We start from the raw sequence: 12,238 nt of genomic DNA on the forward strand, positions 1-12,238 counted from the left end.
ATTCACAATTTCGAGCTTTGCTTGGTCTGCTGGATCCAACTTCCTGAAACATTGCTCATACATGATGTCTGATTCACTGCCGGTGTCCACCAGGACTTTTGACACCTCATAATGAGCAATGTGTGTAGTGATGACTAGAGGACTGCTGATAGACGGACCTCCTCTGATTCTTGGGAAGATTACTTGTTGCTCGCGCCAATCTCCTTGGACTTGCGCGTTTCTCTTTCTCTATCTTTGCCCTTGCCTTCCTCCCTCGGCCACACAGATTCTTTTGAATTTTTTACTGGCTGAGGCTCCATCTGGTTGTTCATTCTCTGGTCTTGGGTTTTTCACCAGGTGAGCCAACTGGCCTGATTTCACATCTCTTTCAATCGCATCCTTCAAATGGTGGCATGCATCGGTGTTGTGCCCTGTGGACTTGTGAAACTCACAATACTTGCCACTGTTTGGTGGTCCCTTATGGAGTAATGGCTTGGGGCTTTTAAACTGGACATTCTCTGTGCTTAACACTTGTGAAGGCGTTTTAGTGAGGGGAGTCCATATTCTTGGTAGAGGTCTGTTAGGCTCTCTGCCGCTTTCCCTCTTGTCACTTTCTCCGCGATTACGAATGTCTTTTTGGGGCTGGGGTGAACTTGGTTGCGCCTGCTTTTCTGCGGGAGAAAAACTGGTTTGTTGCAACCTGGACCATACGGAGTTTTGTTTGCCCCTCCTTTCATTGTTGCGTGGTGCTTCTGTTTGATGCCCTCTATCTCTTGCTCTATCTTGGGCAATTTGTTTTTCATTTCGCGCGAAGACTCGCGATGCTTCTATTAGCTTAGCCCAAGTGGTTGGCATGCCATCTCTGCTCACGAGAGCTCTGCGGAGTTGATCACTGCGCGCACCTTGTATAAAGGCCACGCGCAAGAGTTGTTCAGTGATACCTCCAATTGCAAGAGATTCCTGATTGAAACGAGTTATGTAGTCTTCAATTGTTTCATCATTCCTGCGCATGCAGTGCATGATGTCATCGGGGTCGCGCGTGTGTCAGCGCTGCTGTACGAAGTGAGCCTGGAACTTCTCCAATAGCTCTTCGAACCCATCGATTTGTCCGGTCGGCAAGCTTTCGAACCAGACACGCGCTGCGCCCGTGAGGCAGTGAGCAAACATGTGACACCATGTTGGCATCGTCCAGCTTTCTAGGTTTCCAGTGTTGTAAAAACCTTGTAAGAAATCATCTGGATCTGTTGTACCATCGTACTTGCCTAGACCACTTGGCATCTTGGTTTTGTGTTGAATGGGAGCCTTCGCGATGCGCTCAGTGAATTTTGAATGCTTCACCAAGATGGTTGGCCTATATGGTGTGGTTACGTCCACTTGCCCTCTCGCTGGTGGGTTGTACGGTGTGTATAGATCCATATCGGCTTTGGCTCCAGGCGCTATGTTCATGTGCGCGCGGAGCTGTGAGCCTCCTGCATGAGTATCTCGCGTTTTCCTCATGCTGTGCACTTCTTCATCACTAAAATCAGCGTGTTCGGTGTGAACAGAGTGACCATCTTCCGGCGCGCGCGCCCTTTTTGTTGTTCCCTGAATGGTTTGTTTGTCAAATGCGAGCCTTTGTGTTAAGTCAGCTAACTTTTTGTGTTTGACCAGCTCATTGTATTTGTCCATTAAACGCCGTTGTTCGTTTATGAGCCATTCTTTAGGGTCATTGGTTTCAACTTCCGGACCCATTGGTCCTTTTTGTTTTGCACCAGTCAGATTTTGGAACGTGAGATCGTCTGGAGGAGTTTCAGTCTGGCTATGAGGTGTTGTGATGAAGGGATGGTTACTGGTGGTGCGCGCAGTATCACGCGGCGCCCACAGAAACTGCTGTCCCTCATTAACATCCTCAAGCTCATTATCCTCCAGAACTTGATCGCTGTTTCGAACACCGGAAACCATGGTGAAGATTTTCAGAGAGAACTGATGAGATATTGGTTTTGTTGCCGTTGTAACAGGTGATGGCGCCAATGAAGAAACGTGGATCGGCTCACTGGTAGACGATCAACTTTCCTCGGGTATGAGTGTGCTATATCACCGATGGTTTTCCGGAGTATGAGTTCTTCCACCTACAAAATGAGCAGCACCGTGAACTTACCCCTCAGAAAGGGACAGAGGGGTCCTCTTTGGGGTAACCCTCCGGTGTGAGAATAAGAGATTGTAGGAGAAGATAATAATCTGAAAGTGAGTAAGGATTTAGAATGTATTTTCTTGCTTACCTCCCCTTGTGGAGGTGGTGTGGTATTTATAGTGTTAGGGTTTCCAATGATTGGGCTCAGATCCCATTAGGGCCTTTTTGGCCTCCTCCTATTGCTTCGCGCCACGTGTCCTTAGGACACCTGGTGCTCTTTCATTGATTATTCTCTGACCAAGGTATTTCACCTGACCCATGTGCAATCACGTGGTAGCACATGGGTTTTGCTGAGTTGTCCACCTTTCATTGACAGCTGTCAACATCAGCATATTCTTTATTCCTTAAAGGATACCTTCTGGAAGGTTGTCTGATGAGCACAATCAGGGTTGTCCTTATCCTGATTTGGATAAGGACGAGGTTGATTATGTGCATGTGTGATATGCGCCTATCCTGAGGATGCGCGATGTCTTCTCTTTATTCTCACGCGCAGATGTTTCATGCGCAGATGTGATATGCGCAAGCATATGTAATATGCGTGAGCATATGTGATATGCGCCATGCGCAGATGCGCCACGTGCAGATGTGATATGCGTGAGCATATATGATGCGTGAGCATATGTGATATGCGCCACGCGCAAATGCGCTACGCGCAGATGTGATATGCGTGAGCATATATGGTGCGTGAGCATATGCGATATGCGCCATGCGCATAGGTTTTGGCTTTGTGCCTTCATGACATCCTGATTTCAAGCCTCTTGTCTATATCTTGTGGGTTGACCCGCCCCGCTCGATGTTAAGGCGGGTGCATACCTCTTCACCTATATACTACATTTTGGATTTGTCTATTTGTATTATTACATAACCCAATAATATTTAGCATGTTACAAAACTAAGGAAACTGAATAGAGAAATCCAAGGAACCCGAAACATGAATCGATGAAAACCTACCTTGTAAAATTATGGTTTTTCAGTTTGAACTCAAAACCCAAATTGATTTTTTTTGTTTGACTTTGACTTGTTTGAACTGGTTCTATTTTTGTTTATCTAAACGATAATCAAAATCGATAAACTAAAACGAGAAACCCAGACTGAACACAATGGTTATGACTTATGACACCACAAACAAGCCTATACACACTATACGCATGCGATTTTTACTATTTTTTCATATTACGAAAATAGTTGATTAAAAAAAAGAAAATTAGGTTGACAAAAGTCATAATCAAAACCACTAACGACTAAATGGTAACCAGAACTCCTCTCACAAAATGACATCATTCATAAATGCCCAACATATTTTACATCATGTACATGTTAGTATTACATCATTATCCTGCCACATATCAAATACATGTCCATACTTCACTTTCCTTTTCTTCCTAAAAGTAAAAATCTTAAAACGCTCCATATCCAAACATAAGTTTCACTTGACATCAATGATTGCTCACGTGATTCACTTTAACCGTTAAACCCTAAAACATCGCCAGGTATATTTACCGTCATCAATTCCAGCTGTCTTTCAACTGTTAGAGTTTTCATATGATAATTTTCTTTATCATAACATAAAGTCATCCAAAACGATTACAATGAAATAACAGACTAGCAAGTATACATGCGTGATTATACAAGTGTGATTATAGTCTTGTAGTCGGATATACAATATGAACATTTAAACTCCAAGGACTAAAAGTGTCCATCACTGTACTCATGGTAGGCGCACGTGACACCATTGGTCGATGAAACCCAATACGCTGTCGTTTAAAAGACACCCATTCTTGGCTTTTACTTACCGCTTTCCTTCAAACCTCACATAATCTATCAACTCAACTCAACCCACCGAGTCGACTCAGTCTTAAATCGTCGTCGGAACCCAGATAGATCAGAACACAACCCGTAAAACCCATATCGGAAATTGATTGATTAATATAAGAAATTAATGGTTCAATTGATGAAATCGAATAAAGATTATTCAATGGAATCTCACCGTGGAGTAATGGCGCCGGTGAAAAGAGAGTTAATTGATGAATCTAATCAGTTTGATGATCAACATGTGCCGTTGAATAAAAGAATTAAGGTTTGTTAATTTGGTTAATTGTTTTCTTTAATTATTTTAATATTTAATTTGGGGTTTGATTGAGTTATGGGTTTAATTGATCTGGGTGTGAATTGGGTTTTGTTATTTGAATCATTTAGTAATTGGGTTTATTTTTTTATTTTAATATTTAATTGATTTTGGTGTGAATTGGATTTTGTTATTTGAATAATTTAGTAATTGGGTTTATTTTGTATTTTTGTTTGGTTTGATTTTTAGCAAATTTGATAGTTTAGGGCTATAGTTTGAATTTTTTTGCTTCATGAATTGATGAGAGTTAAGTCAATTTGGGGATTTATGAGCTGCGGATTTGCCAATGAGCCGAGCTCGAGCTTTGCTCGTTTTGACTTACAAGAGATCGAGCTCTTTTTTCTAAAACTCAAGCTCGGTTTGAGTCGTTTTTTTAAGCTCAAGCTCGGTTTGGGTCGGCTCATTTGTTAATAATAATAATAATAATAATAATAATAATAATAATAATTAATTTATATACTTTTTTAGTTGATTGTATATCATTTTTGTAAAAAAAAAACCTGAAATGTGAGTCTAAGCTCGGCTCAAGCGCGTGTGAAGTAGGGGTGTGCACGGTTCGGTTCAGTTATTAGCATTAACCGAACCGATCGGTTATCGGTTCGGTTAATATTGGGTTAATAACCAGTTTCAAACTTGGGCTAATTTTTGCTTAAAAATACATGAAATGAATCTTTAAATACATGAAATGAATGCATAACTACATGAAATGAAGGTATCAAAATATGAAATTGAGATATTATTACATGAAATGGAGATATAAATACATGAAAATGATAGTATTAAACTATTAATACATATAATACATGAAATAGAGAGAAAAAAGTTTGAAAATATTAAAAATGAAGAGTTCGGTGTGGTTCGGTTAATTCGGTTATATCGGTTCGGTTTCGTCGGTTTTCGGTTTGGTTTCGGTTAAGGATTCGGTTATTGTTCACCCCTAGACTGTGCAGGACCTTAAAACAAGCCAAAGATCGGCTCGAGCTCTCTTGTATAGTGAGAAATTAATACATGGTAGAAGTCCAAAAGAGATCAAACTTAAAAATACACAAGGTTCAATGAGCCTGAATGAGCTTCTTATACAAGGCTCGAGCTCGGGCTTAATAACTAAACGAGCTTAATTGAGGATCTGGCTCGGCTCGAGCTCGAAAAAGCTCATCTTGTTTGGAGCTTCTTTTATCGATCTTAGTTCGAGTCGCTCATGAGCGGCTCGGCTTGTTTGCACTCCTAGATTCGAGGATGTTTGAGATTTCCGCAAATTGATAATTTAGGGCTAGTTAAAATTTGTCGCTCCATGAATTGATGAGAACTAGTCAGTTTTGTTATCTAATTCATTTAATTGTATTTTAGGATGTTTTGAGATTTTAGAAAGATTGGTATTTTAGGGCTAGTTAAAGTTTGTTGCTCCATTAATTGATCATTTTTTTTACCATCAAATTATTGTAAACTAATTTAGTCTTTTTATCTTGATCAGCATCAAGAATTGGGGATTGGTGGTTTTCCTGTGTCACCAGCACAGTTCAACCCGCTAGATGAACCGAGCCCGTTAGGGCTACGCCTCAGAAAGAGTCCATCTTTGTTGGAATTGATTCAAATGAGGCTTACGGAAGGAAGCGCATATTCCAAGACCGGCTCCGATGCTAAAAAGGGCAACAAAACTGTTTCTGCTACCGCTACTACCGATAAGCTAAAAGCTTCAAACTTTCCCGCGTCACTTCTGAAGATCGGTTCCTGGGAGGTAATTGTAATTCCACGTGTCATCATCTATTATTTTAAATAATTAAAAAAATCATAAATCGATATATAAAATCAAAAACTAAAAAAGTAAAAGTACTAAAAAGTTTCCTCCGTTTTTCTCGCTCAAAAAAAAAAAAACTTTTGAGAAATTTTAACCCGTTTTGACCCGTTTCAATCATTTCTTTTTTTAGTTTGACCCATTGTGACCCATTATATACATTTTAATACAACCCATTCAACCCAATGGGTCACATTTGCCACCCCTAATTATTTATCAACACTAGAATCTTGAGATTGAGGTTGACCAACATATATTATATTTATGTTATTGTAGTATAAATCAAGATATGAAGGTGATTTAGTGGCGAAATGTTACTTCGCAAAGCATAAGCTTGTTTGGGAGGTTCTTGACGGTGGTCTCAAGAACAAGATCGAGATTCAATGGTCGGATATTATGGCGATAAAGGCGACTTATCCAGATGACGGTCCTGGCACTCTTGATGTAGTGGTACATATTAATATTTAATCTTACATTGTTTAATATTACAAATCTATATATATTAATAACGTAAACGTGTACGGTTTTTATGTGAACAGCTAATGAGGCAGCCTTTGTTCTTCCGAGAGACAAATCCGCAGCCCAGAAAACACACGTTATGGCAAGCAACTGCAGATTTCACAGGCGGAGAAGCAAGCCTTCACAGGTACAGTCTTGTACATATATACATATATATGATTGGGATCATGTGAGAAATATTTTGAAATTGAACCATTTTGGACCACAAAAAAACCAAAAATTAAAAAAATCATAAAACAAAAAAAACGTAAAAGTAAAAAAGTAAAAAAACCAAAATTCTTATTTATCATCCCGGTTACATAAAAAAAACGTCTCGGTTTAGCTAAATTATACATATACGCATACTATGTACACATATGTACATGCATGTTTTTTTTATACACATATGTACAATTAAGGTAAATGATAATGTACATTTGTTTACATTACGTAGCTAGAGATTAAATGAAATTATACCTGTGTATAATACGAAGTTTTTTTTTATGAAACCGGAATGAAATATAAGAATTTTGGTTTTTTTACTTTTTTAAAATTTTTGTTATTTTTTGTTTTATAATTTTATTAAATATTTTTTAAAGGTTTTTTTAGTGGTCTAAAATGGTTTTCAAAGTTCTCAATTTCCAAAGGGTTCTCTTAGGATCCTTACCCATATATTTCTATACTGTAATCTACATATATAGACTCGCGAGAATCTCTGAGTGTTCAGGCATTCAATCACTGTTAGATTGAGATGGATAATTTATAGAAGAAAACGGGAAAAAAATGATTCTTTTTTTTAACCCCTCGTCAAAAGTATAATATACTATCTCCCAACTCCTTCGGAGAGACAATCGGGAAAGGGTACGGATTAGATCAAATAGGAAAAAGTTTGTAATAGATAGCAATTGATCTATTTTTACTTTGAAGGGCAAGAAAAAAAGGAATGTGCCCTCTTATTTTATTACTAGATGTTCCATTAGTAACATTCCTTTGTAGTTTTGATTTTTTATTTTACTTGTGTTTAGTCGGGAATATATATATATATATATATGACCTGCTAACCCGACTATCTAACCCGACTTTCTTGAGGCGCTGTTTTAACGTGATATGTTTTGGCAGGCGACATTATCTGCAGTGTCCACAAGGGTTATTAGGAAAACATTTTGAGAAGTTGATACAATGTGACCCGCGTCTTAATTTTCTGAGTCAGCAGCCCGAGATAGAACTGGAGTCGCCATATTTTGAACCGAGGAAGTCAGTGTTTGACGAGCCGGGTGTATCTAATGAATACGAGTTAAGCAGAGAAACGCAACCCGGGCCTACCATCTTCGATATACATAGAACAGGTTCACCGTCAGGAGGGCAGTCTTCGTCTAGGAGTGAGCTGCATGATACTTCGGGTCGACCAGCTGAGTTCTCTCGTGAAGCACCTTCACCTAGCTCAGGTAACTTTTAACCTAGTGGTCTCAAAATGGTGGGTCGGGCAACGGGTCATAGCAGGTTTGTCTAGTAGTTACAGGGCTGGTAGTTCTTGTTATAACACAAACACCGTGAAATAAACGGGGTAGGTTTAAATCTAAACGGGCCCAAGTTATAAACATTTCACGGGTGAAGTCTGAGTCTTAATGGGTCCAAGTCAAAAACATTTCACAGGTGAAGTAAACAGGTCCAAGTCATAAACGTTTCACGGGTTAAGTTCGAGTTTAAACGGGTTGAAGTCAAACGTTTCACAGTTTTAAGTTCGATTCTAAACGGGTCCAAGTCAAGCGTTTCGCAGGTTAAGTTTGAGTTAAATGGGCCCAAGTCATAAATGTTTCACGGGTTAAGTTCAAATCTAAACGGGTCCAACTTGTAAACATTGCACGGGTTAAGTTTGAGTCTAAACGGGTCGAAGTCAAACATTTCACGGTTTACAAGTTAAACGGGTCCAAGTCAAGCGTTTCGCGGGTTAAGTTTGAGTTAAAATGGGTCCAAGTTATAAACGTTTCAGGGGTTAAGTTCAAATCTAAACAGGCCCAACTTGTAAACATTGCAGGGTTAAGTTCGAGTCTAAACGGGTCGAAGTCAAACATTTCACGGTTTTAGTTCGAGTCTAAACGGGTCCAAGTCAAGCTTTTCGCGGGTTAATTTTGAGTTTAAATGGGCCCAAGTCATAAACGTTTTACGGGTTAAGTTCGAGTCTAAACAAGTCCGAGTCATGAACGCGTGTACAGATCTACGCTATTGAATAAACGAGTTGTATGTCTGTTGAAATGTCCAGCTTATTCCACTCGACATAATTAACGAATTTTTTTTAATAATAAAATCTTACAATATCATGTTATTCTTATGTTATCTAGTGATGGACATGTCAGCAATCGAAGAAATCCGAAGAGCCAGAACCGAGGGGCTAAAAGATCTTAGCCGATGGGATCAAATCAAAGTCCCCGGGATTCAGCCATCGATGTCAATGAGTGATTTAGTTAACCACATCGAAAACCGAATCACCGAAAAAAGAACCACAACCAACCACCCTTTTTCCCGCGAAGAACAAGAAAGCCTCGAGATTCTGGAAGACATTTCCCAATGCTTGTTCAACGACAGTCAATACGGGTCAACAGACGAAAAATCCGTACTTTCAAAAGTCAACTCTCTTTGCTGCCTTTTGCAAAAGGACCCAACAACCTTTCAAGACCTCGAGCCCAAAACCGACGGTAATGAGCTTGGGATCGGGCCTGACTCGGGCCCGTCAGGCCCAAGTCCGTTAGAAACCGGGCCGGTTGTTGAGGGCGAAAAGGGAGCCGGAATGTCTAGAAAGGACTCGGTTGGTGAGTTGTTGCTTAATCTGCCGAGGATAGCGTCTTTACCGCAGTTCTTTTACAACTTTTAAGATGATTATGGTGACTTGAGGTAAGGGTAGTTTTGTAACTTCACACTTTCTTTCATATGGTTTGATAAGTGTACTTAAGTATGTGTAGGGTGGTTTTTTAAGGTTTGGATCTTTGTTTAGACCTTATGATCATGTACATATGTTGATGTTGTCGTTGACTTTTTAACTTGATGCATTTAAACTTGCAATATTGTTTTGGGTTTGTTGATTTGCTTATGTAAATTTAGTGTGGCGTATCTAGAAGAAAAGTTGAGGGTTAATGCGAACTAATTTATTTTATGTTAAAAGGTAGTTGGTGCACTAAACGAATAAAGAAAAAAATGGCACCACTTACTTTGCCAAGAAAGTTGAATGGTAGATTCGCCTGTGCTCGCGTGGTTCAATATTGGTAAAATGTTCAGATGATTTGTGTGTAAGCATTCGATTAAAAGTTGGCGCATGAAACATTAGCGTGGACTAAAAAAATTTTGCTGGGCAATTAATGCATACGAATATAAATAATTACACTTAAAAATGTATTTTGTCAAGAAAGTTGAATGGTATATATGTCTCTACTCGCGTTACAAGTAGAGCTGATGTTTTACTCCAATGCTTTAAAATTGATTTGATATGGGTAAAGTGTGAAATGATTTATGTAATGTCTAAGCATCCAATCAAAGTTTACACGTGGAAATATAAGTAATGTTACGATTTAGTAGATAATAAAATGAAAACTACAACTCTTAAGATGTACCAACTACTTCACCAAACAACAAAACGAGAAAAACCAAAACATAGGAACCACCTAGCCGGTAGTTAAGAGCGTAAAAAACTTACAACGAAGAAAAACCCAAAAGAAAAAACCAAGCCCAGACTAGCTTAGACAAGTACGCTTAAAACGGAAAGTTTATAAAATTAAACCTAAATCAACTCTGAACGCTTCTAATCGAGAAATCTCTAACAAAACTACATATAACACACATTGAACTAGATATCATTTCTGAAGAAACATTGATATCAACTTGCTTTTCAAGTTTTCTTCTTCGGGCGACAACGACTTCTTTTGTACTAGCGTGTTCAAAATCATTAGGTGCATATTCATTAGTTCTTTTTCTTCTCTTTCTTCTTCTTTTTGTTGATACAACTCGATTCTTTCTTTCATGTGATCAAGTTCACTAGTTATCATATCCCACATTGCCTTAAGTTCTTTAATAAGTGCATTCGAACCCTCATCGTTTTCTTTTTCTTTAGTCACATCTCTACCTGTTGAACGTTGAATTGCTGAGCCACACTATGTGGTGCTTCGGGTTTGGAATTGACACAACAGTGTCTTTTAGTAGTCCTTGATCTTTTCGTGCTAGCATCACTTTCTTCAGAATCGCCAAGACTTGTCATGTTAAAATAATACAAAACTAAAAGATGTTGTATGAGAATATGTAACCTATATATAGAAATGAATTGTTAAGGTTAAGGTTGGTATTTCTATGTTATTTTAACTTTCAAGTAACATAATGTTAAAAACTTTTTGGATGCCAATGGTGAGTTTTATCTAAAAAAGAATCTAGCAATCCAATAAAAATGTGCCATGTCAGCAATATAGATATATTAAAAAAAAAAGGTGGTGACTTTGTTTTGGCGTTGTACCAACCGGGCAACCGGTTTGAAGAAAATAATTTGAATTGAATTTGATCTTCCCTCCAACTACACCAAATTTGAAACAAATTCAAATATGAAACATAAACCTAAAATCTTAAACTTAGAAAGCAAGTTTAAACAAATTCTCTTTTTGGCCCTAAAGGTTTTGGGATTTCATATTTATACTTTATTGAGAAAAATTATTGTTAGGGGAGTTACTATTAGTCCCTAGAAAAAAAATTGAACTGTTTTAATAATTGGGATTAAAAAACAAACTGGATTAGTCCCTCCATCCAAAAACATGTGCAATTACTACTATACCCCTGATTCATTACTAATATACCCCTAATTCATTATTGGAGTTAGTTAATTTATTCCCTCGCATATCAAACAATTCCAAACACCCCCTTAATGTCTCCTCCAAACCGTTCCTTCGAAATCAAACCACCCTTATTGCAACGACACTTAGCCGGTATAAATACTTTCACATTTAAACCCCTCATCACTGCTTACCGTTTAGTGTTGTGGTTGCCGCCTTATTATTCGCAAACCGTCATGTTTCCCGCCTTTGTCTACCATCTACCATAGTGTGGTCAACATATTCATCTAGTCAAAATTTTCAACCATTCAAAACAATTACTTGCTACTTGTTATGAAAAATAGTTGTATAGATGGAAAAATTATCAAAATAGTCAAGTTTAAACATTTTTTTTAAAAAGGCAATCGAATTTAACATAACACTTTCATACTTATCCTTCAGAATTTTATGACATAGGCACTCATATTTTTAATACCATTTTCATAGTCATCCTCATTTTTACCCAAGTAGAACGCGTCACATCATCCAAGTTGACTAAGTAGAGTCTTCGACGACACTAAAACCCATAAAAAATACAACAGATTCTCCGGTTTGGTCATTTCAAGAGTGACATGTTTCCACTTGTAGACTAATTTAGCCTACCAATCCACCTTATTGGTCACACCGTCACACAGATCATTCGGCTAAATTAGCCTACCAAATAATATAATTTCACTTTTTTATAAAGTAATTGATCAACTTGGAATCATTTTGGTCATTTACTTCAACCGAAATAAACATTTTCAATGTTTTACCCGAACCCAGTATTGTCTCACTAGCTTACCTAACCCGTCCATTTTGCCATATACAAGATGTATGTTGTGCTTTCCAAA

General features: G+C 38.2%; 1 protein-coding gene across 2 annotated transcripts; it reads left to right on the top strand.

The window, feature by feature from the left end:
• The first annotated feature begins 3,911 nt into the window (after positions 1–3,911).
• Positions 3,912–9,623, top strand: LOC143608535 (uncharacterized). Of its 2 annotated transcripts, none has more exons than XM_077083553.1 (6): positions 3,912–4,226; positions 5,746–6,009; positions 6,343–6,516; positions 6,606–6,712; positions 7,684–8,009; positions 8,919–9,623. In XM_077083553.1, the coding sequence occupies exons 1-6, from the start codon at positions 4,089–4,091 to the stop codon at positions 9,431–9,433; spliced, it is 1,524 nt and encodes a 507-aa protein (XP_076939668.1). In that variant the 5' UTR covers positions 3,912–4,088; the 3' UTR covers positions 9,434–9,623. The 2 variants fall into 2 exon arrangements, with proteins under 2 accessions (XP_076939668.1, XP_076939667.1); XM_077083552.1 differs by having other exon boundaries at positions 3,915–4,226; positions 8,904–9,623.
• The last annotated feature ends 2,615 nt before the right edge of the window (positions 9,624–12,238 follow it).

The sequence above is a fragment of the Bidens hawaiensis genome, unplaced genomic scaffold (assembly GCF_021521415.1).
Source record: "Bidens hawaiensis isolate Kalapana, Puna unplaced genomic scaffold, B.hawaiensis_p1.1 tig00419396_1, whole genome shotgun sequence".
In the NCBI taxonomy this organism is placed as follows: Eukaryota; Viridiplantae; Streptophyta; class Magnoliopsida; order Asterales; family Asteraceae; genus Bidens; species Bidens hawaiensis.